The following is a 25,546-nucleotide window of genomic DNA, read 5'->3' on the forward strand; positions in this document are numbered from 1 at the left end:
TGCTACCTCACAGCACCAGGGTCCCAGGTTCGATTCCAGCCTCTGGTGACTGCCTGTGTGGAGTTTGCACATTCTCCCCGTGTCTGTGCGGGTTTGCTCCGGTTTCCTCCCACAGTCCAAAGATGTACAGGTCAGGGTGAATTGGCCATGCTAAATTGTCCCATAGTGTGAGGTGCATTAGTCAGAGGGAAATGGGTCTGGGTGGGTTACTCTTTGGAGGGTCGGTGTGGACTGGTTGGGCCGAAGGGCCTGGTTCCACACTGTAGGGAATCTAACAAATTCTAGAAAGCAGTTCCCCAACATCTTTTCAAGGATTTGGGATGGGCAATAAATACTGGCTAAACCAGTGGTACTCACATCCCATGAATGAATTTTAAAAATTGATGATTCATACCTCCCAAATTCAGGTGCACTGAGGCCAAATGCAGAACCCCTACCAACAGTCAGCCTTTAATCAGCTTGTAGCAGTCCAGATCAGGGATCAAATCTGGACTGCGCTGATCTGTATGGCACTAGGGCCTTAACTAAATGTCACCTGCATTCCAAAGAGTGATGTCATATACATGGACTTTAGTAAGGCATTTGATAAGGTTCCCCATGGTAAACTAAGAGAGAAAGTGAAGTCACATGGTGTTCAGGGTGTTCTGGCTTGGTGGATAAAGAACTAGTTGAGCAACAGGAGACAGAGAGGAGTAGCTGAAGGGAGTTTCTCAAAATGGAGAAAGGTGACCAGTGGTGTTCCACAGGGGTCAGTATTGGGGCCACTGTTGTTTGTAATACACATAAATGATCTGGAAGAGTGCACTGTTGGTATGAACAGCAAATTTGCAGATGACACGAAGATTGGTAGAGTAGCAGAAAGCATAAGGAACTGTCAGAGAATACAGGAGGATATAGATAGACTGGAGAGTTGGGCGGAGAAGTGGCAGATGGAGTTCAATCCAGGCAAATGTGAGGTGATTCATTTTGGGAAGTCTAATTCTTGAGCGAATTATACAGTGAATGGAAGAGCCTTGGGAAAAGGTGATGAGCAGAGAGATCTGGGAGTGCAGGTCCATTGTACCCTGAAGTTTGCAGCACAGATGGATAGAGTGGTCAAGAAGGCATATAGTATGCTTGCCTTCATTGGATGGGTAATGAGTATGCGAGCTGGCAGGTCACGTTAAAATTGTTGGTTGGTTCGGCCACATTTAGAATACTGTGTACGGTTCTGTTCGCCACATTACCAAAAGGATGTGGACGCTTTGGAGAGGGTGCAGAGAAGGTTTACGAGGATGTTGCCTGGTATGGAAGGTGCTAGCTATGAAGAGAGGTTGAGTAGGTTAGGTTTATTTTCATTAGAAAAATGGAGATTGATTCCTGATGAAGGGCATTTGCCCGAAACATCAATTTTCCTGCTCCTTGGATGCTGCCTGACCTACTGTGCTTTTCCAGCACCACTCTAATCTAGACAGTAGATTTGGATCAGCTCAGGATTGGACGGCCGAAGGACCTTTTCCTGGGCTGTAAATTTTCTTTGTTCTTTGAGTGACTGCTTTTCATGCAATGAACTTCCTGACATTGGGGTGGCACAGTGATTCAGTGATTAGCACTGCTACCTCACAGCATCAGGTACTTGCGTTTAATTTCAGCCTTGGGTGACTATCTGGGTGGAGTTTGCACATTCTCCCTGTGTCTGTGTGTGTTTCCTCCCACAGACCAAAGATGTGCAGGTTAGGGTGGATTGGCCATGCTAAATTGCTCATGGTGTCCAGGGAGATGCAGGCTGGGTAAGTGTGGGGTGACAGGGATGAGCAGGGGGCTGAGTCTGGATGGGATGCTCTTTGGAGGTTAAGTGAAGACTCGATGGGCCGAATGGCTACTATTGGCAGTGTAGAGATCCTATGATTCTATGACATCAGTCTTCAAGTGTTTGAGCTGTGAAATCATGCCATCTACCTGCAGTAGACCAGACGAGGTTAAGAACGTCAGATTTCTTTCCCTGAAGGACTTTAGTGAACTGGATCGATTTCTACGACAATCAATGATCGTTTCATGATCACCATCAGTGAGACTAACTTTCAAATTCCAGATATATTCATTGAATTTAAATTCCACCAGTGGCTGTAATTTGAACCCACATCCCCAGAACATTTTTTGGGCTTCTGGATTACTAATCCATTGACATTACCATCAAAATCTCCCATTAATTGAATTATTCTGATGATCGTTTGAAGGATGTTTGCCATGAAGTACAGCCTGTGTGGTACAGTCTTTCAACGTGGAGAGGCTGTTTCACTGAGAAGTGGTCCTGAGGTGAGGTGTTATGTTGGGAGCTAGGATAGAGGAGATGGCTCTCAGTGGGAAACCTCTTCTCAATGCCCATTCCCTTGACCACTTGCCTCCTTCCTGACCTCCAACCCCTGCAGAGGCCCTCCAGGCACCCTGACAAGGCTCGTTATAATTCCCGAAGAGCAAGTTTTCAAGAAGGAGTTCGATGACCAAGTTGAGAAGAAATGCCTTCGCCGAGAGAGAGTGAGGGGGGGGCCGCCTGTGGAATTCACGACCACAGAAAATGGCTGAGGCCAAAACATTGAATGTTTTCAAGAAGGAGTTAGATATAGTTCCTGGGGTTAAAGGGTATGGGGAGAAAGCAGGAACAGGAGACTGAATTGGATAACCAGCTAGGATCATATTGAATGGTGCAACAGGTTCAAAGGGCTGAATGGCCTACTCCTGTTCCTTTTTCTATGTTTCAAACTCCCTTGCCAATGCTGGGTCAATAACTGCAGTGCTGGGGTAAAGGGCCTCAAACTGGCATCGAGGAAGGCCATCCCACAAGCCTTCCCACCTTGGACTTAATTGGTGCAGAGGCAGGATGGCAGCAGGATTCTCACTTGGTATCCTCCTGCCCAATGAGGTGCCCTCACCCCTTCAAACTCGTGTGAATCACACAGGCAGAAAACCCAAACACAGCAGGGCCATTTGAAATCAGTGCTTCAATCCATCAATCAGACCCCATTACTATTGTTCCAAAAGCCTTAACCCACAGTGTGAGAGTGCAAGACGGTGTAGACATAAACGCTCATGAAAGACAGATGAGATCTGTTTAAGTGTCATGAGTTGACCGCTTATCCAAACCAGCACTTTATAAGGAAAAAAAAAAGGCTGAATCGGTTAGTTAGCATTAAAAGGAAATCCTTTGCTGGACTGATTATTTGGATAGAAATGGTGTGCAGAGATATGGGGAAAAGGCAGGAGATTGGCACTAGGGGATAGAACAGGTCCAGGCACAATGGACTGAATGGCCTCCTTCTGCATTGTGACAATTCTGCGATTCTGTGAGATGGCTTTAATTGATAGGCAATCAGGTGACTATTAGCAAGGGGGAAGGCAGTGGCAGATGGTGACATTTGAATTCAATAAAATCCTGAGCTGAAAGCTGTCTGCTTCACTAATGCCCTTTATGAAAGGAAATCTGCCAATGTTCCCCAGTCTGGCCTATACGTGACTCCAGACCCACAGCAATGTGTTTGACTCTTAACTGCCCCCTGAAATGACTCTAGCAAGCCATTCTGATCAAGGTGCCATTGAGAACTGGCAACAAAAGCCAGCCCTTCCAGTGATGCCCACATCCCAGATAATAATAAAGAAAGAAAAACAAAACGATTACCACTTGTTCCTGCAGTATCAACAGAGTTGTTGGTTGGGATTTCCCAAGGGTCGTTACTATAGCTGACATGATTCTGAAATCTTGGCTGAGTTTGAAAAATTACAAGAACACTTCTATCAACTGGGACAGGAGGGTTTGCATCTTGATTGACAGTTTGAAGAGATTATTAAAGCATTGGCTGCTTTTTATCTGGTTACCAAATAGAACTTGGTTTTTCATATAGGTTGGACAATGAGGGGAATTAAAACCTTTGAATGGCTTTCACAAATGGACGATTTTTGCATTAAAGAATACATGAGTGAGAGATCCAATAAGTTGTTATAAGCTTGTTTTTTCCCCATCTCCAGTTGGCTACTGAGCTCTGTCACCGTGGGCGCTGGGTGAGTGGCATGTGTTGGTATAGAGAGGCCATAGGGAGTGGACACAGGGTTAGAGATATGAGGGCTGGAGGGGTTACAGGCCTTCAAAACAGCCGACTTCAGCACTCAGCTGATTGTCATCTCGGGAGTGAAAGTCGAACCTTTATTCTCTCCTGTGTCCTCACCTTGGCTTTGCAGCTGGCAATTTTCAAAAACAGGGCAAGTATAAAAAGTGTGTTTAAAATGTGTGGACATACAGAGCATAAAATAAGGGACGGACTGAGTTTGTCAATCTGTACCTTACTCTATGAGTGTGGGGTGATTAGAGATTAAGTACATCTTTGGAACACATTCCTTCATTTTGCTCTTCGATAAGTCACCTTCCACAGCAGTTTTGCTTGTCCTAGGTTTAGGGTTTAAACTGGATTGATTGGTCATACAGTTCCTTTTGACCATACCATACATCCAAACTAGGGATGCTTGCAAGCCATTGAATGCAAAGCTGGGGGAAAAAAAATTGCTGTCTCTCCAAACGTTGTCTGTTTAATTGGATGGCCTGTGCTGTGTACAAGCTCATTCAAAACAAAGGTACTGGTACATTGTAATTCACACGCACCTTCAAAATGTCTGGTTGATTACTCAATATGGATTCCATGCAATCAACAGCCGTGAGTTTCATCCCACATTATCTGATGTCAAATCTTTCAAATGTTATGATGGCATCAAACTCAGTCAGTGCAATGCTTGATTGTGTTCCGATTCATTTAAAGTGACACAACAGGAGTACCATAGAGCATGGTATAAAAAAAGGGAGGGAGTGGAAGGAAAAGCTGTCAGACAAGGCCACCAGTCTCCAGTGGACTGGATTGAGAACAACCAGGTACAACAAGATGAACACCATGGTCGTGCATGTATTTAACAAGCTGGGAAACACGCCGTTCTGATCGCACATACATTCAGGCGTCAAAAAAACAGTCGATTGCACCTCAGATTTGGATACAATGATCACAGTTTCCCAGCAATGAATTGAATCAAGTTTGTGACTTTGTGGATCAATTTCCAATCACTCACATTGGCCTGATCCATGTTTGTGCATATGCTTCATGTGTACCTCTTTGCACCTGGTGATTCTCCAGTTAGGTTACAGCAGAAAAACCCTTTTAAACACTAAAGGAAAGCCAGGCCAAATGAGAACGGCTGATGTATGTTCTACGATGGCATGTAGTTTGGGCCAGTCTAAATGTGATGAGGCAGCCTAATGTATCTCCCTTTCAGGAGAGGGTGCAGGTGGGGGAATAACAGGGAGAGGGGATAAGTTCAGCAGCTGTGTCATGGTTAATTTACCCCTCCCCAGAGTTTATTGATCAATTCTAGCATGCTTAAACTTGTTCTCATATGCATGCAGAAGGTCAGCTGCTATTCCATCTTACCCTCATCCCTTCAAATCGTGACAAGGCTCTTAGAGGTCTCAAAGCTCTTAGTGTCCTAAGAGACTTAATGGCACCTAGTTCGGAGTAGCCCAGGGCATTAGCTACGAGGCTGACTAAGGAAACCTATACAGAAACAGAAAAGCAAAGTTCCCAATACTGTTAGCAAAGGCCCTATTGCTGATGAAACAAAATGGACTAATTGTGAGATTGCCTCAAGCTCGATGCGATGAACTGAGGCCAGCTCCCTACTTCCCTTGCCTGAAGTAATTCCTAGTGACCTAGAAGGAAATGCGTAGTTGAGAAGAGGCATAAGACAGAACAAAAGGAAGAAAAGTGAAAAGAAAGGTCACAGACACACAGACAACTAAAGGGGACCTGTTGGAGGAAAACGCCCAATGGACGATAAGAACCTTACCCTTGCCCTTTACTTTGTGAAGATCCGATCGAAGTGAGGGGAGAAAAAGCCCAGAAAATTAAGCGACACAAATAAAAGGTACCTACAAAAAAGAATACAGGTAAATCTGTGCTGCATATCAAACGAACCTCTGATATATCCTTTATATACAGAGGCACTGCATTGGAAAGGGATCATGGGGTCGGAGGTAGGGGGTGGGGGGGAGGATGTGGGTGGCAGAGGGACACAGGGTTCCATCTGCAAACAAACTGATCCTAATGATAGTCAAACTGACATTCTGTAATGTGTTAAGCCCAGTCACGTTCAGTTTAACATTTTGTACTCAAATTCAAATGCACAAAACCAAGAGGGATTCCCAGGAGATTTCAACTGGAAGCTGCACTCTAGCTCAGTCTCTTCGGGAAGTTTCTGAAATGTTACTTGTTGTTAAATCAGGGTTTGAAAAGACTCACGGGCAAGGAACAATTTGAAGATGGCACCAGGCAGAATATATTGCCTTCAAGCAAAACATGCTCGAAGGTTTGAGTCGTTGCTAAAGTGCGAACTTTAAAAGTTGGACACTGAAGATGATCTTGTTCAGTTCTCTACTCAATGTTTGTATAGGTGCACCACACAGCTGCAAGGCTGAGGGCAGCAGAGACGTGGGGCGGTGGGGGAGGAAATCACAGAGTCTAAGGGGCTAGGTTTGACACACATTAGTATTAATATGTCAAAGAAGTGAAATCTGTTTTCCTTAGTACCTCCTAGGGAAGACAGAATTCCCCACTCTATCTCCAAATGGCTTAAAATTTAAATTCTAAAGGATGTCCATTCAGCATGGCTTGATATTGATGCTTAGATTGGATCTTATTTTGAATAACTAAGTTAATGGCATCTGCAACTGGGTCGATGTTGCACTGATACAGTAATGTAGCTCTTTCACTATGATGGAAAGGTCAGAGATTATATATGACGTGGGTTTGATGCATGTGTAGAATAAATGTACTTGCATCTCCCTGATCCATGCTTTTTAATACCTAATATTTATTCTAGTAATCATTGTGAGTGTAGTCTTTCGCACTCAAAAGATACTTGGCCGTAAGGAAACAAATGAAGGAGCCAAAACCTATTTTGCCAGCATTTAAACTTGCTTTCTTTTTACACACTCTGAGCACTGAAGACAATATAATCGAGATAAGCCGTCCACTAAATAACAAATACAAACATTTGGTTTGCCCATTATGACTTCTGACTCAGCATTTTAGCTGAGCTTATAATTGACGTAAATCACTAAACAAACAATAGTAATTTAACAGAGATAATTGGTACTGGATGTTACACTTGTCCCCAGAAATCACAGCAGGAATATGCTGAGGAAGTTAGCTACCATAAGCAATATAGCAGACCCAAATCTGTCTTCAGTAGTCAGAGGGGTGAACAGGAATTGTTCGGCACAAATGGAAAATATCTTAAAATCATTTCATTCTTCGAACTTTTACAGAAGACACAAAGTAGACTGAAACAATTCAAAATCTTCCAAAAGGCTATAAATTTAAAGACACGTTTACAATGTTGTCAGTGTTCACTCTTAACATAATAAGAGGGAGAAATCCATTCTACAAGGAAAGGAACGAGACAATAAATTGATCTACAGGTTATCAACTCTGTTGGTTCACCTTCAGACAAGACGGAATACTAAGCATGCTCACGTCCACCTGTTTACAATGGTTATTGTACCCGAAGCCAAAAGGAAAAGTAAAGATGCTGATCGTCCAAGACTCTGAAAAGGAAGTTAATGAGATCTGTATGTAACATGTTAATTATTGTGTGTTTATCTAATCAATGCAACCAACATGGAAATTTAAATCCACAGGCAAAATACTAAGAGCTCATTCGCCACCATTATGCCATCAGACTATTCCACATTCATATGATACTAACAAGTTTGAAAACAATCATTGGAAACATCTTTGGGCTAAAACACAAAGTCATTATTAACCTTCATTATGTAAAGTTTTATATTGTTGCTTTAGAATAACTGACACACACACTTAGACTGAAATTCAAGTTTTGAGTTTGGATTATCAATGACATATTGACTCTCTCCAGAAACAAAGGGGGACATGGTGGGTATAAATGGTGACTTGTACAATGCAATTCCTTCTGCATTCCTGCCCAGGTTCCAGTTGACAGTCTTAGCCCTGCTACTTGAGCAGAAGAAAGCAGACTCCAGCACCTACATCTGTCAAGTGGGTTTAGCTTGACATTGGTGGTGGACATGAAGGTACCTCAGATCCTGGGACAGTCTACTTGGGTGAGGGGGTTACACAAGTGAAGAGAAACTAACGATGTGGAACAAAATGAGGGAGAGGGGACTGCAAGAATTAAATTGCTTCAAAGAATAACATTCAGTGGTTCAGTCTCTTGGAAAAGCAAAATTGACAATAAAATTGGTACTTTATGAACTAGGAATGACCAATAAGACAGCAGATGCATGAGAACACCATCACCTGCAAGTTCCCCTCCAAGCCAGTGACCAGCCTGACTTGGAAATATATTGCTGTTTCTTCATGTCACTGGGTCAAACTCCTGGAATTCCCTCCCTAATGACATTGTGGGTCTACCTACAGCACATGGATTGCAGCAGTTCAAACAGGCAGCTCACCACCACCTTCTCAAGGGAAATTAGCCAACAACATCTATATCCCAAGAATGAATGTAAAGAAAACCAATAAATAGTTAAACTTCAAGAAGTCATTTAAAGCATCAATGTGCTGCAAAACATTTTCTAACTTTTCCTTCCTTCTCGTGAACAGGTGGGACAGCCTCTTTTGAAATTCATTCATTTTAGAATGAGGATAGTGTGCATATTAGTCTCCAATAACATATGCCTTGTAAAACAGTTCATCATTTTGTACACTATGTGCTATTCTCCATCAGGTTGAAGTTCTACAGGACTTTGTTTCAAAATTTCTTGGTGAAACACCTTGAGCAATTATATCACATTAAAGGGCTCAATGAAAAATTCAATGCTCTCGATATTTGAGAGTTAGTATTTTGTCTGGCTGAGCTGTATTATTATTTATTGGTTTGTTGTTAGTTATCATTTATTTAGTTGAGTAGTTGGGTTTTTAATTATACATTTTTTAATATACAGATTTATACAATTGTACAGGAGGGCGGTTTGGAGTTATTTAAAATTTTTTTGGTGTTATTTCTTTGCATTGTTTTGAATTGTATTATTTTGTATTTGTTGTAAAATTTAAACATCTATTTTAAATAAAAATATATTTTAAAAAAAGAGCAGAGCTCAATGAATACAAATTGTTACTGGTATTTGTAATGCATTGATAAATCTGCTAAGTTCCTTTATTTCTTTAAAGTAAATGCTGTTCCTAAAAATTATGGATGAATCTACTAACTATTGCTAATGGCAGATGGATTATAATGTAGGAAAGTGACAGGAAGAATACAGGAATAGACTATTTTCTAAATGGGGAAAGGCTTCACAAACCTGAAGCGCAAAAGTGACCTGGGAGTCCTAGTTCAGGACTTTCTTAAGATTAACATACACATTCAGTTGGCAGTTCAGAAGGCAAATGCAATGGTAGCATTCATTTCAAGAGGGCTAGGATACAAGAGCAAGGCTGTACTGGGCTCTGGTAAGACCACATTTGGAATATTGTAAGCAGTTTTGGGCCCCGAATCTAAGGAAGGACCCACAGGCCTTGGAAGGGGTCCAAAGGAGGTTCACAAGAACGATCCTGGTGATGAAGGGCTTATCACATGAGGAACAACCTCAGAATGAAGGGACAACCCTTTAGAACTGTGATGAGGAGGAATTTCTTCAGCCAGAGGGAGGTGAGTCTGTAGAACACTTTGCCGCAGAGGGCTGTGGAAGCCAAGCCATTGAGTGTATTTAAGACAGAGATAGATAGGTTCTTGATTGGTAAGGGGATTAAGGATTATGGGGAGGAGGCAGGAGAATAGGGTTCAGAGACATATCAGTCATGAATGAATGATACAGCAGACTCAATGGGCTGAATAGCCTAATTCTGCTCCTATATCTGATGGTCTTATGGTCTATCTGCTAAAATAGACTTTCAACCTCTTAATACACGTGTATTAAAATTTTGGCGAAAGGTGACATGGATTTTTAGACTCATTACAGAGATAAACTCTAGGGTAGGAATTCATCTGGGCCCATTGGCTGCAATTGAGTTAATATCAGGCAGCTGATTCAATACCTCTCGTTCTACATCACTGACGGTGACAACTTTCTACCCCAATGATGTTTTATCGAAATTAAACATCATCATCCAAAGATTATGTTGTGCGCATTACTTTAGCCACTATTTTAATGGAGTCATTAAACTATTCCTTTCAAATGGACTATTAATTTATTATTATCAATTTTATTCTTTATTATTTCATTTCCCCTGGTGACAGAGTCTCGAACCAAGGGTCACAATCTCGGGATAGGGATAGACCATCTCGGACTGAGATGAGAAAAGAATTCTTTACTCAGAAGGTGGATGGATGCCAAGTCACTGAACATATTCAACAAAGAGATCGATACATTTTTAGTTTTAAAGGCATGAAGGGGTATGGGGAGAAAGCAGGCATTGAGATAAGGTAAAGTCACTGTTGTCCCAGAGGACCACAGGGCTATTCTCTTATTAGAGAGATGACTGGTGGTGACACCTCAGGTGAGGGGTAACCTTGGGAAGGTGGGACCTTCTTGGTGACCGCAGCCAGTGCATAAAGTGAACCTATACTGATGGTGTCACTCTACATCACAAACCAGCCATCCAACCAACTGAGCTAATTGACCCCCCCATGGCATTGAGAAAGAGGATTAGCCACAGGAGAGGAGGCTCAAAGGACTGAATGGCTAACTAAACACGAGTGTTGTCTGGACTATATACCTGACTTGATAGATTCAAATGAATGGAATTCATTTGGGATGGCGTAGAATGGCCAGATAATTCAATACTAACAATCTATTTTGCTTGCTTACTCGAGGCAAGTTTCTACCCCAAACTATGCTATAAGAGAATAACATGCATTGAGGGTTCTTGTGGCACAGTGGTCGTGCCCCTACCGCTGAACCAGGAGTCCCTGCTTCAAGTCCCATCTGCTCTGGAAGTGTGTCATAATGGCTCTGAACAGGTTATTAGAAAATAAAAATATGACATGCCTTGTGTATTATGCTTGGCTTGTTGTTGCACTGTGCAATGTATGGCACCCATTTCTAAGGACATACTGAAAATTACTACAACAGCATTGGCAACTTTGAAGCTTGAGTGTAGTAGCATGACAAAAATATACTTTTCAATTATCCCACAGCAAAAAAAAATGTCAACACTTCAATATAATAGCTAATAAAAGAAAGCCTGTGGTAGATTAAAAGGAAGCACTGCATTGAGGATTCCCAGTATAACATTAAGGAGACCATGTTGTCCTGTCATATGTCAAACTGCCATTTGAATCACAGGAGAACATTGTTACACATACATAACTTCCTGAAGTCAATGCCTTCCTCGTTCAACAAAACACCCAAATTTGAAGTGGCAACTTAATTATTTTGGAACAGGTTTGCATAATAGTGCTATAATAGAACAACCCAGCACAGGCAACAGATTTGCACGGACAAATGCTTCAAACAATGAAAGTAAATCACAGGTATATCTCTGGTGGCAGAACATAAAATTCCAAGTTATGACAACATCACAAAACAAGCTTTACCATATGTTAACATTTGACTGGTTTAAATGATTGAAAGATGGCTAATGGACAGGGTACCCTTAAAATCTGGGCCTCAATTTTTCTGTATACAGAAAAAGAACTACAAATCAATGCAGATATGAATAAAGGACAATATTTGGCTCTAATTTCTGCAAAATGAATTAGAAATAAAAGCATTGCATCTCCAACATCTTACATTCACTATCAATATTTCCATTTTTAAATACACTGGGATTTTGTTAGTACAAATTTTATCTTTTAAGAGATCATTTGACACTGCCTGTTAACCTCTGAAATTAAAATTAACAAACAATATATTTGCCAAAAAAGGGAATGGTTCAAGCTTTCTTAGGTGAAGGGAATCTGAATGGAATGAAGATTTAAGTCTTCTTCAGATTCACTACTAAACTATTGACCAAAGCCCTCCATCTCTTAAACCAATTTATTTACCAGACTAAGCCCTGAAGTCACCTGTAAAACCATTATGGAGGCATCTCATTGACATAATTTGCGTTCAACTTTAGACTTATTTATGAGACTAAACTTCCTTGCTCATAACACACCTTGACAAGATCGGCACAACAGTTCATTGTACCTTAAATATATTATGTTGAATTAAACACATTTATACTGCTAGATGAGAATATATATAAACAAAACTATATCATGCATGCCCACCAGCACTTAAAGGTGTCAAAAAGTACACAAAAAGGTTGGACACGTACATCGACAATGAGGAAGTCCAGCCAACACCATGCATTCGTGAAGTACTTTTGAAATCCATAGGCCGTCCACTTCAATAACATCTCAAGGATAAAGATATATGTGAAGATCTTGTCAGCATACTCAAGAATAGTCCGGATTGTCTTCCGCTGTTCAATGTAAATATCTTCAAAAGCCTGAAAAGAACAACCATTTTAAACCTGTACAGCAATTGTTCTTGGAAACAAAAGAACATCTCTTCAAAATGCACTGTCTTGAGCCAAGGCTTGGCTCCTCAGACATGGGCTGGCCTGTTTCCTTATTTCCTGATTGTTGGCCTTGTATTAAATTGTGTGTGTAGGTGGTGGTGTTATTTTAGTTTGCCCCAGGTTCTTCTTCCCGTGCTAGACAATCCACTGGAGTCACCCAAGCTGGTACCCCCTCTCCCCAGTCCGGGTAGACTGCTGCCATACTTTCACAAATTGCCCTCACTAACTTCAGACACTGGACGCACAGCCTGGGGATTAAACCTGAAACCTATTTAGTAAAGAATCCATAGTCATACCTATGTTGCAGCTAATACCATCATGCCATGCAATGGTACAATTTTTATCTTTACAAATTTGGCTTGATTAATTAAAGGATTCACTCAACTTACAGCAGAGCCAGGGGGCTATAAATAACCATTAGGAAAGACTTAATAGGCTGGGGCACCTCTCTCCAGAAAAGAGACAACTTAAAACTGACCTACTAAAGTTCTTAAAGATTATGGAGAGCTTCGATATGGAAAAGTTTCCATTTGTCTGCAAGATCAGAACTAGGGATCCCAAGGAGAAGATAGTCACTAACAAATTCAATTGGGAATTCAGAAGAAACCTCTTTCCCCAGAAGATGCAGAACTTGTCTCCACATGGTGTAATCGAGGGGAATGGCGTTGATGTACTTAAGGGGAAGACAGATCAATACATGAGAAAGAAAAAAATTCTCTCTTCCATGGGAGATTAGCATCACTGGCAAAGCCATTATGTGTTGCTCTTGAACTCAAGTGTCACGCTCGGCGATTTAAGAAGTTGGTTCAAAGTCAACCACATTGCTCTGGGTCTGGAGTCACATCCAGGTCGTACTGGGCAGGATGGCCATTTCCTTCCCGAAAGGATATTAGTCATCCAGATATTGCCCTGGTTATTGTATATGGGTCTGACAGAGATAATAATGAGGAACATCATAAGCATCAACTTCTATAATGATGTCATGTGAACTTATGGGCAGATCATTCTGGGCTCTACAAAGGAGTGAAGCCTAACATAGCAACAGAGCAAATAGGAGCAGGAGTAGGCCATTTGGCCTGTTGAGTCTGCTCCCCCATTCAATATGATCCTGGCTGATCATTCAACTCAGTTCCCTGTTCCTGCTTTCTCCCTCCATCCTTTTAATCTCTTTAAACCTAAGAACTATCTCTAACTCCTTCTTGAAAACATTCAATGCTTTGGCCTCAACTGCTTCCTGTGTCAGAGAATCCCACAGGCTCCCCACTCTCTGGGTGAAGACATTTCTCCTCATCTCAGTCTTAAATGGCCTACCCCGATCCTTAGACTGTGACCCCCTGGTTCTGGGCTCCCCAGTCATTGGGAACATCCTTCCTGCATCCACACTGTCTAGTCCTGATGGAATTTTATAGGGTTCTATGCGACCCTCCCTAATTCTTCTAAACTCCAGTGAATATAGGCCCAGTCCAATTCAGTCTCTCTCCATACATTAGTTCTGCCACCCCAGGAATCAGCCTGGGTTCTCTTCAAAGTCTCTGTAACAATGTCTATAATATCAATGTAGCCAGTAACATGTTGCAACATGCAATAAACTACACCTTGTGAACTACATGAGCCTCTTCTAGTTGGACGAGGAGGTGGTTTTCCTCTCCCACACTAGACCGAACAGGCCTGTAGTTTTCTAGACTCAAACAGGATGGTGGCAGCAACCTTCATCATGACCAGCAGTTCAGACAGGGTAATAAGCTGATATACCCGTACAGCAAGAGTCACTGTTGCTGAGAGAACCTTTCAATTCCGAATCTATTCATTAAATTTGAACCCGTGTCCCCAGTGCTTTGGATTACTAGCCTGGTGCTGTTACCAGTGTGCCAGTATCTCTCACTGATAGGGTCAGATGGAAAGGGAGGCTGCTGGAAAATCTTGGATTTGGACAAGACCGCAAGAGAAGACTCAGTCGCAATGGAGGCCACAGGCTGTCCACACGCACTCACGTTAAATGACCATTAAGAGAATTGAACAGTGCCTGGCACCTGTGGGACCTGAATCCCAGAGAGAGTTTGCACTGAAAGGAAGATAAAACACCTGAAAATGCAGGCAGCATACGACGACAACAAAAGAAAAATGGGCATGAGACTCAGCTTCAGAATTCTGCTTTTCATTTGGCTAACTGACAAGGCAATAAATGTGCAGTCATGCCCAAGGCAAATGCTGCTCGACTTTACAAGGACTTACCAGAGCTCCACTGCTGAGCAGAATCATGAAAACAATGAAGGTTTCAAACCAGTTATGTTCCACAATTAAGAAGCAGGTCTTTCGCAAAGTCCACCATGGTTTTCCCCAGCCTTCCTCAATACTAACTTGACAACATTTAAAGCGTTGCACACAACCTAATGGAAAAATGCAAACACACGGTTCAATGACTATTGGGGCGGGATAATTTCTCAGTTAATTATCTCAATGATATTCAGCCAAGGTGACCAATTCGCTCAAAGACAGAACGCAATTTCTGAATCCGCACTTTTCAGCAATTATTATTTCATCCAACAATGAGAAAGGACATTTTGACCAACCAAGACCACCCCTTTCTGATCAACTTTAATTTTTTTTATTCATTCGTGCAATGTGGGTGTTGCTGGCTGGCCAATATTTATTGTCTGCCCCTAGTTGCCACTTGAGAAGGTACTGGTGAGCTGCAGGCTATATGCTGTAGATAGACCCACAATGCTCTTAGAGGGGGAGTTCCAGGATTTTGACCCAGCAACACTAAAGGAGCAGTGATATAATTCCAAGTCAGGATGGTGAGTTCCTTGGAGGGAAACCTGCAGGTGATGGTGTTCCCATGTATCTGGTACCCTTGTCCTTCTAGATGGAAGTAGTCATGGGTTTGGAAGGTGCTGTCGAAGGACCTTTGGTGAATTTCTGCAGTGCACCTTTTAGATGGTAAAGACTACTGCTACTGAGCATCGGTGGTGGAAGGAATGTTTCAAGATGTGGTGCCAATCTATCTCTCTCTCTCGTTCGCCTAAAACAGGTCATTGTTGACTATGAACCTGCACTGTATTTATGTTGGTTTGTGGTAATGCTCAGCAAGACACTGCAGTGGTTTGTCATTGCCTTCTGCAGGATGGCTAACCAGGAGACACACTCACTCTTCCCACCTGCCATCAGGAATATCAGTAAAGTTTGTAGGTTAATGATCAACTTGTAATGAATATACCTCCCGTGACCATCAAGTCCTGGATGGTAACTTGAACCAGAAGTTTCGGGCTCAGAGGCTGGGATGCTACTGACTGCACCACAAGACCTCCCCATTCTACCTCCTCACCTGGTCCTGAATGTTTTGTTACTTCAAGAACTCGTCTCTATTCCCCTCAAAACCATTCTATGCAATTTGCTTTTAGTTGTTCCTGACCCACAAATCAAATAACTTTTCTGTGGCAATAAGAAAAGGGCTTCCTTTTTTTAAAACCTCAAAACTTCTAACTTACGTCTTCCACTGTTCAAATACTCCACTTCAAGTAAACAATTTCCCCAAATTTACTCAGTCACCTCAAACATTTCTCTTGCTATATATTACTTGTTCCTGAAGTACTTGAATCCCTGACACCTGGGAACATTTGTTTGTTCCTGAACCAAAGTGCAAGAAATAATATTGCTCCTATAATTTAGAGAATGTCACAAAACAATTTAAATAGAGTGCAACCAGCACGTTATACTGCAAGGATCTATCCTGCTTATATATTTAACAGTAATTAAGCATTGCATTGACAGAGCTATTTTTAACATACACTTCCTTACAAATTAGTTTGATTTTATCATCATAAACCAGACTTGCCAACTACGGGCCCAGGTCATTCCAGAATTTGTGGCCGAGAGACTTCTGACTTTAGCGAGGTGAACCATTTCCTCTTGCCAGGGAGTCTAGAACTGGGCATGTTTTCATCGTGATATGATTCACACAAGCCCTTTTCTTTTGCATCTAATCAGTCTCCTCTTCTCTTTAGTACAGCGGTAAAAAAAGAGCAGAGTCCTTCACTCACACTGATCCAGCTCCCTCAGAGGCAGCTCTCAAGAGTGAGCAGAACCCCTGACACCCCTGTTTATTGTTCTTTCCTTTCCCCCACACTACCGCCTAACTGCGGCAGTGCTTACATTTTCCCCAGCACCCATGGTGTGTGTGTGCAGGTGTGAGACACCGTGAAGAACAACAAGCGTGTAAATCTTTATTCAATTCCCACCACCAGGAAGAAAGGAAACACCCGAGTGGCCAGTGACAAGCACTGCCCTTCACATCAAAGGGCAATGCTGTGTGATCAAACAGTGACGGGGAGGGCAGGGGTTAAATCTAAATAGAGTTGGAGGGGGAAATAATGCACTCCACTCCCTGCGGCGCCCACCTCTCCCTGAACGACTCCAGGGTGTTGGTGGACACCGCGTGCTCCCTCTCCAGAGACACCCGGGCTCTAACGTAACCGCGGAAGAGGGGCAGGCAGTCGGCCCCAACGACCCCCTCCACGGCCCACTGCCTGGACCTGTTTATGGCCAGTTTGGCCAGGCGCCACACAAGCCCTTTGGAGATTCGGTGAGTTGAAGTCATTAATTGACTGCTTAAAGCCCTTAACTGGCATCAGGTGAGGAAAGTCATCCATGGACCGACTTGCCCAGCCCTTTATTAGAGATGCCCTGAGAAGGGGATGAGTATCTCACCAGGGTCAACTCGTCCAATTATTTTCCCTTCTCACCACCACCAGGTCAGTGAAGACTGAACCCAAGGGGCATCTTATTCAAGACAGAAATAAGAGGGAATTTCTTCTCCCAGGAATGTTGTCATAGTGTTCTTTTGCTCAGTGAAGTCTAACTTAGACAAAGTCGGGATTGACAAGGAAGATGAGAGTTATGGGGGACAGACAGGAAAGTGGGGTCAAAGTCACGATCAGATATGATTATCAAGGGGTCGAATGACCCAAACCTGCTTGGACTTCTTAAGTTCTTGTCTATTGTCGAAAAAGAGCATGAAGAATACATCAGTTGTCCATGTCTTGCACCCAGTAGAAGTCATTCTAACCCAACTCATCTTTTGCAATGCTAACTGTGATTTCACAATGTCATTTAGTCAGGCCCTACCATCAGTGAAACATGCTTCAGGGTCTAAATACTCTTCAGGTTGCTCTACTGGTGGGCCCTCTTCTCCTTCTGGCTTTATATCTATTGTGCTTCCTTCCGACGAGCTGGTATCATCCAGTTTCTGCAAATTCATAAGACAAGATTGGTGACTCCATAACAACAGAAGCAATGCTGAAGGAATAGATGTCATCACAACAAAAGCAGACAGACTTCTAGTAGGTTCCTCAATGCTATCTTGTCCTGGCCATCAGTTTTTAGTACTTTTTTTGATATTTCTGGAAAAAGACAGTTTGTTGATACGTGCACTCATCCAGACAACTGACAAGAGTTTTAATTTAAAGGGGTCATAATCTTTATACTGTAAATGAAGTCAGTGTTAATTGGCAAAAGTTTTGCCATGAAGACTGATCCAACGAATGATGACTGACAGTTAACTGCCAAACTTTTGTATACATTTTAAAACAAGCGGAATGTCTCTGATTGCTGAAGACCAAAGCATCGCTTTGGGAAATAAAAGAAAGAGCGGCTGTTTCTTTTTATTTAAAGTTGCGATGCTTGAGGCAAAAATATATACAAAGAGGATGTCTTACAGATCATGGGGTTAAACTTACACAGCAGTTATTCCATGCTGCAGAAAATTAAAGGGAAAAGCTGGAAAAGACGGTGTCAAGATGGAGAGTCAATCCCTTTGGTTGTCATTAGCTGAGTCCTAGAGTCATATAGCACAGAAACAGACCCTTCAGTCCAACTAGTCCATGCCGAACATAATCCCAAACTAAACTATTCCCACCTACTTGCTCCTGGCCCATATCCCTCCAAACCTTTCCTCTTCATGTACTTAGCAAAATATCTTTTAAACGGTGTAATTGCATCTGAATTCATCACTTCCTCAGGAAGTTCTTTCCATACACAAACCACTCTGTCAAAAATTTGCACCTCATGTCTTTTTAAAATCTTTCTCCTCTCACCTTAAAAATGAGTCCTCTTGAAATCTTCCATCCCAGGGAAAAGACAATAACTCTATCCATACCCCTTATTATTTTGTACATTTCTATCAGGTTGCCTCTCAACCTCCTCAGCTCCAGTGAAACAAGTCTCAGACTATCCAGCCTTTCATTATAACTCAAATGTCCTTTAGATGTTTTGCACTGAACTTTGCGCATAATTGCCAAACTGCTGGACACTGAAAGCTGAGGCCTCAAAGTTCAAAATATACCAAAGTGTCTGGATACATAGTGTACTTTCACTGTGGACTTATTGTCTTTGACACAACAATATACTTTGTTCCTGTGAAACAGGAATAATAAACACATGCAGGCACTTTGGAAGTCCATACAGCTTCAATTGGTATGTCAATCTTTTGTGACAAACTATTCCTTGGAGCTGAACAGATCAAGGCCTTGTGCTGCCCATCATTGTTGTATTCCCGGAATTTACTTTGTTGCCAGCTTTAAGGAAGGCGATTAGCCAATGATGCATTTTTTTTTAACTAAGTTTGCACATGAAATTTCAAATCCCTTGATAGCATGCTAAAGGAAACATGGAAAAGGAAGGGGACATTAAAGATATCTTATTCAGATATTCATCTATTGAGGTTGATGAAAGAGTGCTATCACAATAATGCACGATCATTATTGATGGGGATTGTGAAGTACATGCAGTATACAGAAGTTGCCATTTTATTCCACTGTCAGTTACATTATTGAGGATATACTTCCCACCTCGACTCTCTTGTCTGAAGTAACACAGCTTGTAATAATTCGTTTATGGTATTACATTTTTATTCTACATACTGGTTTAGTACTGTAAGGGTTAAAAGTCTTAAAGCAATAATGCCATTTCATTAACGGACAACACAGAGATAAAGGCTTAACTCTTGGGCAGGTGATCAGCAGAGTGAGTTGAAAACAGACTTACTGCTCATGAAAGAAAGCCTGGGTTATTTGAACGCCAGGCGTCATTTAAATCCAGCTGGAAAACAGTGGGAAGCTGGTGGAAAATTGGATGCCCTTGAGCATCTTTGGAAGGAGGGCAATGGGGCTAACATTTGGCAATAAACATAAGGTATAAAAATAGGGAAATCTTGCTAAAATGATACATGGTAGCAGTCAAACCATAACCGAACAATTATGAGCCCTTATTGAAGGAAAGATATGCTGATATTGGAGGCATTTCAGAGAAGGTTCACTGGGCTGATTCCAGGTATGGAGGGACTGTCTTATGAGTACATTGCCGCTGGACTAATTGGAATATAGAAGAATGAGAGGCAACATTATTGACATATATAAAATTCTTACAGGACTTGACAGGGTAGATGCTAAAAGGTTGTTTTCCCCTTGTGGGACAGTCTAGGACCAGAGAGCATCATCTCAGAAGAAGGGGTCCCACATTGAAGCAAGATGAGGAGGAATTTCTTCTCTCAGATGGTCGTGAATCTGTGGAATTCTTTGCAGCAGAGAGCTGTTGAGGCTGGGTCATTAAATATATTCAAGGGTATGGAGGGACTGTCTTATGAGGAGAGGTTGAGTCGGTTGGGTGTGTACTCATTGGAGTTGAGAAGCATGAAAGGTGACCTTATTGAAACATATACGATTCTGACAGGACTTGACAGGGGAGATGCAACCAGTTCAAAGCTTTGCTTTGTGGCACCAGGAGTACACTTTGGGCCAGGAAATGGATCTCTCTCACTTTATCCCCTAGTTAACTTAAACCATCCCACTCCTCAATGTACACTCTTAAATCTGTTTGAGCTTTTTCCATTTCAGTGTAATATAAGTGAATCTTGCCCTGCATTGGTGATTCAATTTGTTTGGGTGTGGCAATTAAGTGAATAATGCAGCATTTGGGGAAAGGGGACATGCGTTTCCTCATGCTTTGCAGACAGCATAGACAACTAAGAATTTCCAGGGGAAGCAGCTTTAGCGGTGAGAAAGGCAGCGTGATTGGTGGCTATCGATAAAGACCATCAAAGTCATGCCTCTTCTGCATGCAATTGGGCACCAAACTGGCACCCTGATGCCACTTGTGGACACTGGACCCCCAGGAGCTTTGCCCGCCTTCCACTTATTCTTCCTGTTTCTGAAGATCTTGAAACATTTTCATCACAAGACATTCAGAGTGGCAGAACAAAAATCAAAATTTCAGAGACTACAACTTTGAAAATGTTTGGCAAATATTTAAGCTATCAAGCAACACAACAGGGTTTGGAAGCAACAAATGGAAAAATGTCTCTGAGACATTTTCAAGAAGGGATTGGATATTGTTCGGAAAGCTAAAGGGATCAAAGGGTATGGGGAGGAAGCAAGAACAGGGGACTGAAGTGGATGATCAGCTATTATCTGATTGAATGGCGGAGCAGGCCCAAAGGGCTGAATGACCTACTCCCCCTCCTATTTTTCATACTTCTGACCAGAAATCTGATTGTTCACTCACGGTAATCAAAACCCTGGGAAAATCGCACAAAATAACCCATTTTTGACATTTTTCCCACAGTCCGTACCAAACATCCACTCAAGTTGCTACCCAGAAGAGTGACAGTAACCATTGGGTATTAACACCCCTTGTGGGAGTAAACCAACTGATAAAACGTTTGGGAAGGTAACTAGCTTTTTACATCAAAATGTTTAGTAAAGCAAAACAAGACCGTTTGTCAAAGGAAAGGGCCTGATCTGATGCTCCCCATTTTGAAAACCTTTGGTGATACTGATAAGTGTATAGAAAAAAAGAAACACAATTGACCACTGTTGCTGTCCCTCACATTCACCAATGATTTAAAAATTCTCTACCTCATCTGTGGTGTCAAATATTTCAAGATCTAAGATAAAGCAGCAGCATATCTAATATAATCGAACTTACTTTATGAAATATGCCGATTTGGCCCAGCATGTCTGTACAAGTTGACAAAGATCCTTTCAACCTAATGCCATGTTTCACTCTTGGGGTCTGTAACCCTGTAGGCCATGCTATCTCAAGTACAGCTCCAAGCCCTTTTTATGAGGATCCCTGCCTCTGTCAACCCTTCAGGCAGTATGTTCTCGATTCCCATTTACCTCCGGGTCAAAGTCTTTCTGCTTGAATGCCCTTGAAACCTCTTCCCTGAAATCTATGCCCCTGGTTATGGACCCCATATTGAAAGGGAATTGGGCTTCTTGACCACCTCACCTTCTTTTGTTCTGTCCAAAGGCACAGCACCTCAGCAGCCTTCACTAAAGCACAAGGAGACAGATCCTGCATCTACTCCAGCTGGGACGGGGATCGAATCTCGTGTTACTGGCTCCAATCTGGTGTCTAACTAACTGCCTCCCCACTTCCAAGGAATCAGAGTTGCCCCATTTTCACTTGCATGTTGTAATCTGGAGCTAAGGATGGTAAGACTTTGACGTTTTCTCTCTGTCATGTGGCTAACTAAGAATCTCTCCCACTTTTACTCAATGCCACTGCTATATGCTGGAAAGGTTTATAAGTTGATACTAAACCTGTTTGATCACGTTACAAACACACCTTCTGCCCAACTACCGAGACTGCAACATAGAGCTTCTAGCTCAGAGGCACTGCACCACAAGACCTCTAGTCCACTCTAGACTTTGAATGATTTTAGATACTTTGATTAGGCTTTCATTCTATATGAATTTGAGGTTCTTTAAATACTGCGCTATCAAACACTTAGAGTCACAGAGTCATAGAGTAAAACAGCATGGAAACAGGCCCTTCGGCCCAAACTGACCATGGTGCCCACTCAGCTAGTTCCAATTGTTTGCACTTGGTCCACATCCCTCTAAACTCTTCCCATTCATGTATCTATCCAAATGCTTTTTAAAGCATTGTACGGCCTCAACCATATTTTCTGGCAGCCCATTCCATACACGCACCACTCTCTGCATGAAGAAGTTGTCCCTCAGGTCCTTCTTAAATCTTTCTCCTCTCACCTTAGCAGAGATAGAGCATTTACAAGAAACCTCTGCCAGACTTGGTACAACAAAAGCGCTTGGTGGAAGACCACCAACAGATGCTACAGCTCTAAATTCCCTGTAATTCCCAGCAAAGATTTTTCTAAGCATGACAGAGATGCAGGATTAAAATCATTCTCCAAGGAAGCTGGCAGAGACCAGGCAGGTAGTGAAGACAAGCAGGTAGCAATTTCATCAACCTGTTAGGACATGCCGTGATACATCTCTGGAGCAGCTGGGACTTGAACCTAAGCCTCCTGGCCCAGAGGTAGAGACATTACTACAGCATCACAAGTTACCTGTTCACAGTATTTTGGATTTCGTAATCAGATGAGGCAGCTCCTTAAAACTGGTCTGTAGCTGGCTTTGGAGACAGAAGAGGTCTCCAAAGCAATTGTCAAATGTGTCTCTGTGGGGGTCAGCTGGACAAGCATTGAGAGGCCTCACAGGAGGAGCTTCACTCATCAACTACAGACTCCCCCATTTCGAACAGGTCTCCAAATATTCGCCATCATCCTCGCTTGCAAGGAGCCCCACCACACTTTGAGCCAGTCTGCACCCTAATGCTGCCTATTTTGGAGCGGGAATTGGAGCAATGAGCAATCAAATGAGCCCCAGGGAATTAAACATAAAAATGTAGCAATGAGGAGAAGTTAGAAATTCAGCCCCTTCAGCCTGCTCGGTCATTCAATAAGCACACGGCTGATTGTCCAATTCAGTTCCTGTTTCTACCTTCTCCCCATATCCTTACATTCTTTCAGTTCTGAAGAAGCAGCATACTGGACTGGAGACATTAACTGTTTCTCTCCCCACAGATGCTGCCAGTCCTGCTGAGTTTCTACAGTGTACTCTGTGTTTGTTTTGAACTCAATCTAACTCCTTCTCTGAAGACTTTCAATATTTTGGCCTCAACTGCTTTCTATGGCAGAGAATTTCACAGGCTCATCACTCTCTGGGTGAAATAATTTCTCCTCATCTCAGTCCTAAATGCCCTTCCCCATATCCTTAGATTGCAATCCCTGATTTTGGACACCATGGTCATGAGGAATGGCCTTCCTATGTTTACCTTGTCTAGTCCTGTTAGAAGTTTATAGGTTTCCATGAGATCCACCCCCTCATTCTTCTAAACTCCAGTGAAAATAGTCCTGTTTCAGTCTCTCTTCATATTAGATTAGATTACTTACAGTGTGGAAACAGGCCCTTTGGCCCAACAAGTCCACACCGACCCGCCGAAGCGCACCCACCCAGACCCATTCCCCTACATTTACCCCTTCACCTAACACTACGGGCAATTTAGCATGGCCAATTCACCTAACCTGCACATTTTTGGACTGTGGGAGGAAACCGGAGCACCCGGAGGAAACCCACGCAGACACGGGGAGAATGTGCAAACTCCACACAGACAGTTGCCTGAGGCAGGAATTGAACCCGGGTCTCTGGTGCTGTGAGGCAGCAGTGCTAACCACTGTGCCACCGTGCCGCCCACAATGTCATCCCAGGAATCAGTCTGATAAACTCTCCATCACCAGAACATCCTTCCTCAGATAAGGAGACCAAAACTGCACACAGTACTCCAGGGGTGGTCTCACCAAGACTCCTGTACAATAGCAGCAAGACATTCCTGCTCCTCACTATGAAGGCCAACATAATCTTTGCCTTCTTCGCTGCCTGCTGCACCTGCAATGTCTAATTTCAGTGATTGGTGTGCAAAGACACCCAGGTCTTATTGCACATTCCCCTTTCCCAATCTATCACCGTTCAGATCATAATCTGCTTAACATCCCAGGCTTGAAATTTGGCACTGCTCCTGTCTGTTTTAAATCTGCATGGGGTTAAGATTGACACCCTAGTTTCAGTCAAAACTGTTAGAAAAGACCAGACAATTGCAATTTATTCTCGCATGACGGTTAATGATTAATTCAACTGGCACTTGAGAGCTGGGCAAAACTGCATTGAGAGTTGATAAAGTGGGGCGCTGGACAAGCACAGCAGGTCAGGCAGCATCCGAGGAGCAGGAGAGCCAATATTTTGGGCAGGACCCTTCTTCAGGACTTGGGACGGGGAAGGGGACTGACAGATAAATGGGGGTTGGTGGTGGGGGGCGAGGGAAAGATGAGGAGCCGACATCCATATGGCATGAATATTGAATTCCCCATTTTTCAAATCTCCCCTCCTTCCAACCCCATTCCAGATCCAACCCTCTGACTCAGATCCACCCTCTTGACCTGACCTACCTTCCTTCCCACCTATTCGCTCCACTCTTTCCAACGGCCGATCGCATTCACCTCCTACCTTCGCCTATTTAGTGCCATTCCACCTACCTTTCCTCTAGCCCCATGTCCCCCCATTTATCTCTCAGCCCCCTTCCACCTCCCCAGTCCTGAGGTCCTGCCTGAAACGTTGGCTCCCTCGCTCCTTGGATGCTGCCTGACCTGCTCGGCTTTTCCAGTGCCATGCTTTATCAACTCTGACTCTCCAGCACCTGCAGTCCTCACTTTCCCCTAAAGCTGCCTTCAGAAAAAGTCAAACTGATGCAATATTACAGGACAGAAACTGGCTGTTCAACCCATCAAATCTGCACCATTTCTTTCTCCTCAAGCAATTACTTTGAATCCCTGCAATCTGGCTCTTTGATTACTAAATGCTGAGCAAACCATTCAAACATTTAATTCCCCCTCCAATCGGGATGCTATTTCAGCCACTTAACTGTTTTCTTCCTTAATAGTATTAATTTGTTTCCAGTTATTGAATTGAATTTATTGTCATATGTACCGAGGCACAGTGAAAAGCTTTGTCTTCTGAGCAATACAGGCATAGATAAGTAAATAACAGGTAAAGAGTGACAAAAACAAAATCACAGGTACAGGCAAATGTTAAGAGTTTGTGAGTCCATTCAGTATTCTCACAACAGTTGCTACTATC

General features: G+C 42.7%; 1 protein-coding gene across 12 annotated transcripts in view; it reads right to left on the minus strand.

Annotated features, from left to right (window-relative positions):
- LOC140471320 (sodium channel protein type 8 subunit alpha-like) overlaps window positions 1-25,546 on the minus strand; it is a 512,936-nt gene that overhangs the window by 314,343 nt on the left and 173,047 nt on the right. For 9 of the 12 annotated variants that reach the window (XM_072567324.1, XM_072567320.1, XM_072567321.1 and 6 more), the window contains exons 19-22: window positions 17,679-17,799; window positions 14,787-14,941; window positions 12,309-12,482; window positions 5,442-5,564 (exon numbers count right to left, since the gene is read on the minus strand). In XM_072567324.1, coding sequence (XP_072423425.1) covers window positions 5,442-5,564; window positions 12,309-12,482; window positions 14,787-14,941; window positions 17,679-17,799 — 573 coding nt within the window. The remainder of the gene's footprint in view (window positions 1-5,441; window positions 5,565-12,308; window positions 12,483-14,786; window positions 14,942-17,678; window positions 17,800-25,546) is intronic. The other 3 variants (XM_072567329.1, XM_072567328.1, XM_072567330.1) reach the window with 1 other exon arrangement.

Source organism: Chiloscyllium punctatum, chromosome X (assembly GCF_047496795.1).
Source record: "Chiloscyllium punctatum isolate Juve2018m chromosome X, sChiPun1.3, whole genome shotgun sequence".
In the NCBI taxonomy this organism is placed as follows: Eukaryota; Metazoa; Chordata; class Chondrichthyes; order Orectolobiformes; family Hemiscylliidae; genus Chiloscyllium; species Chiloscyllium punctatum.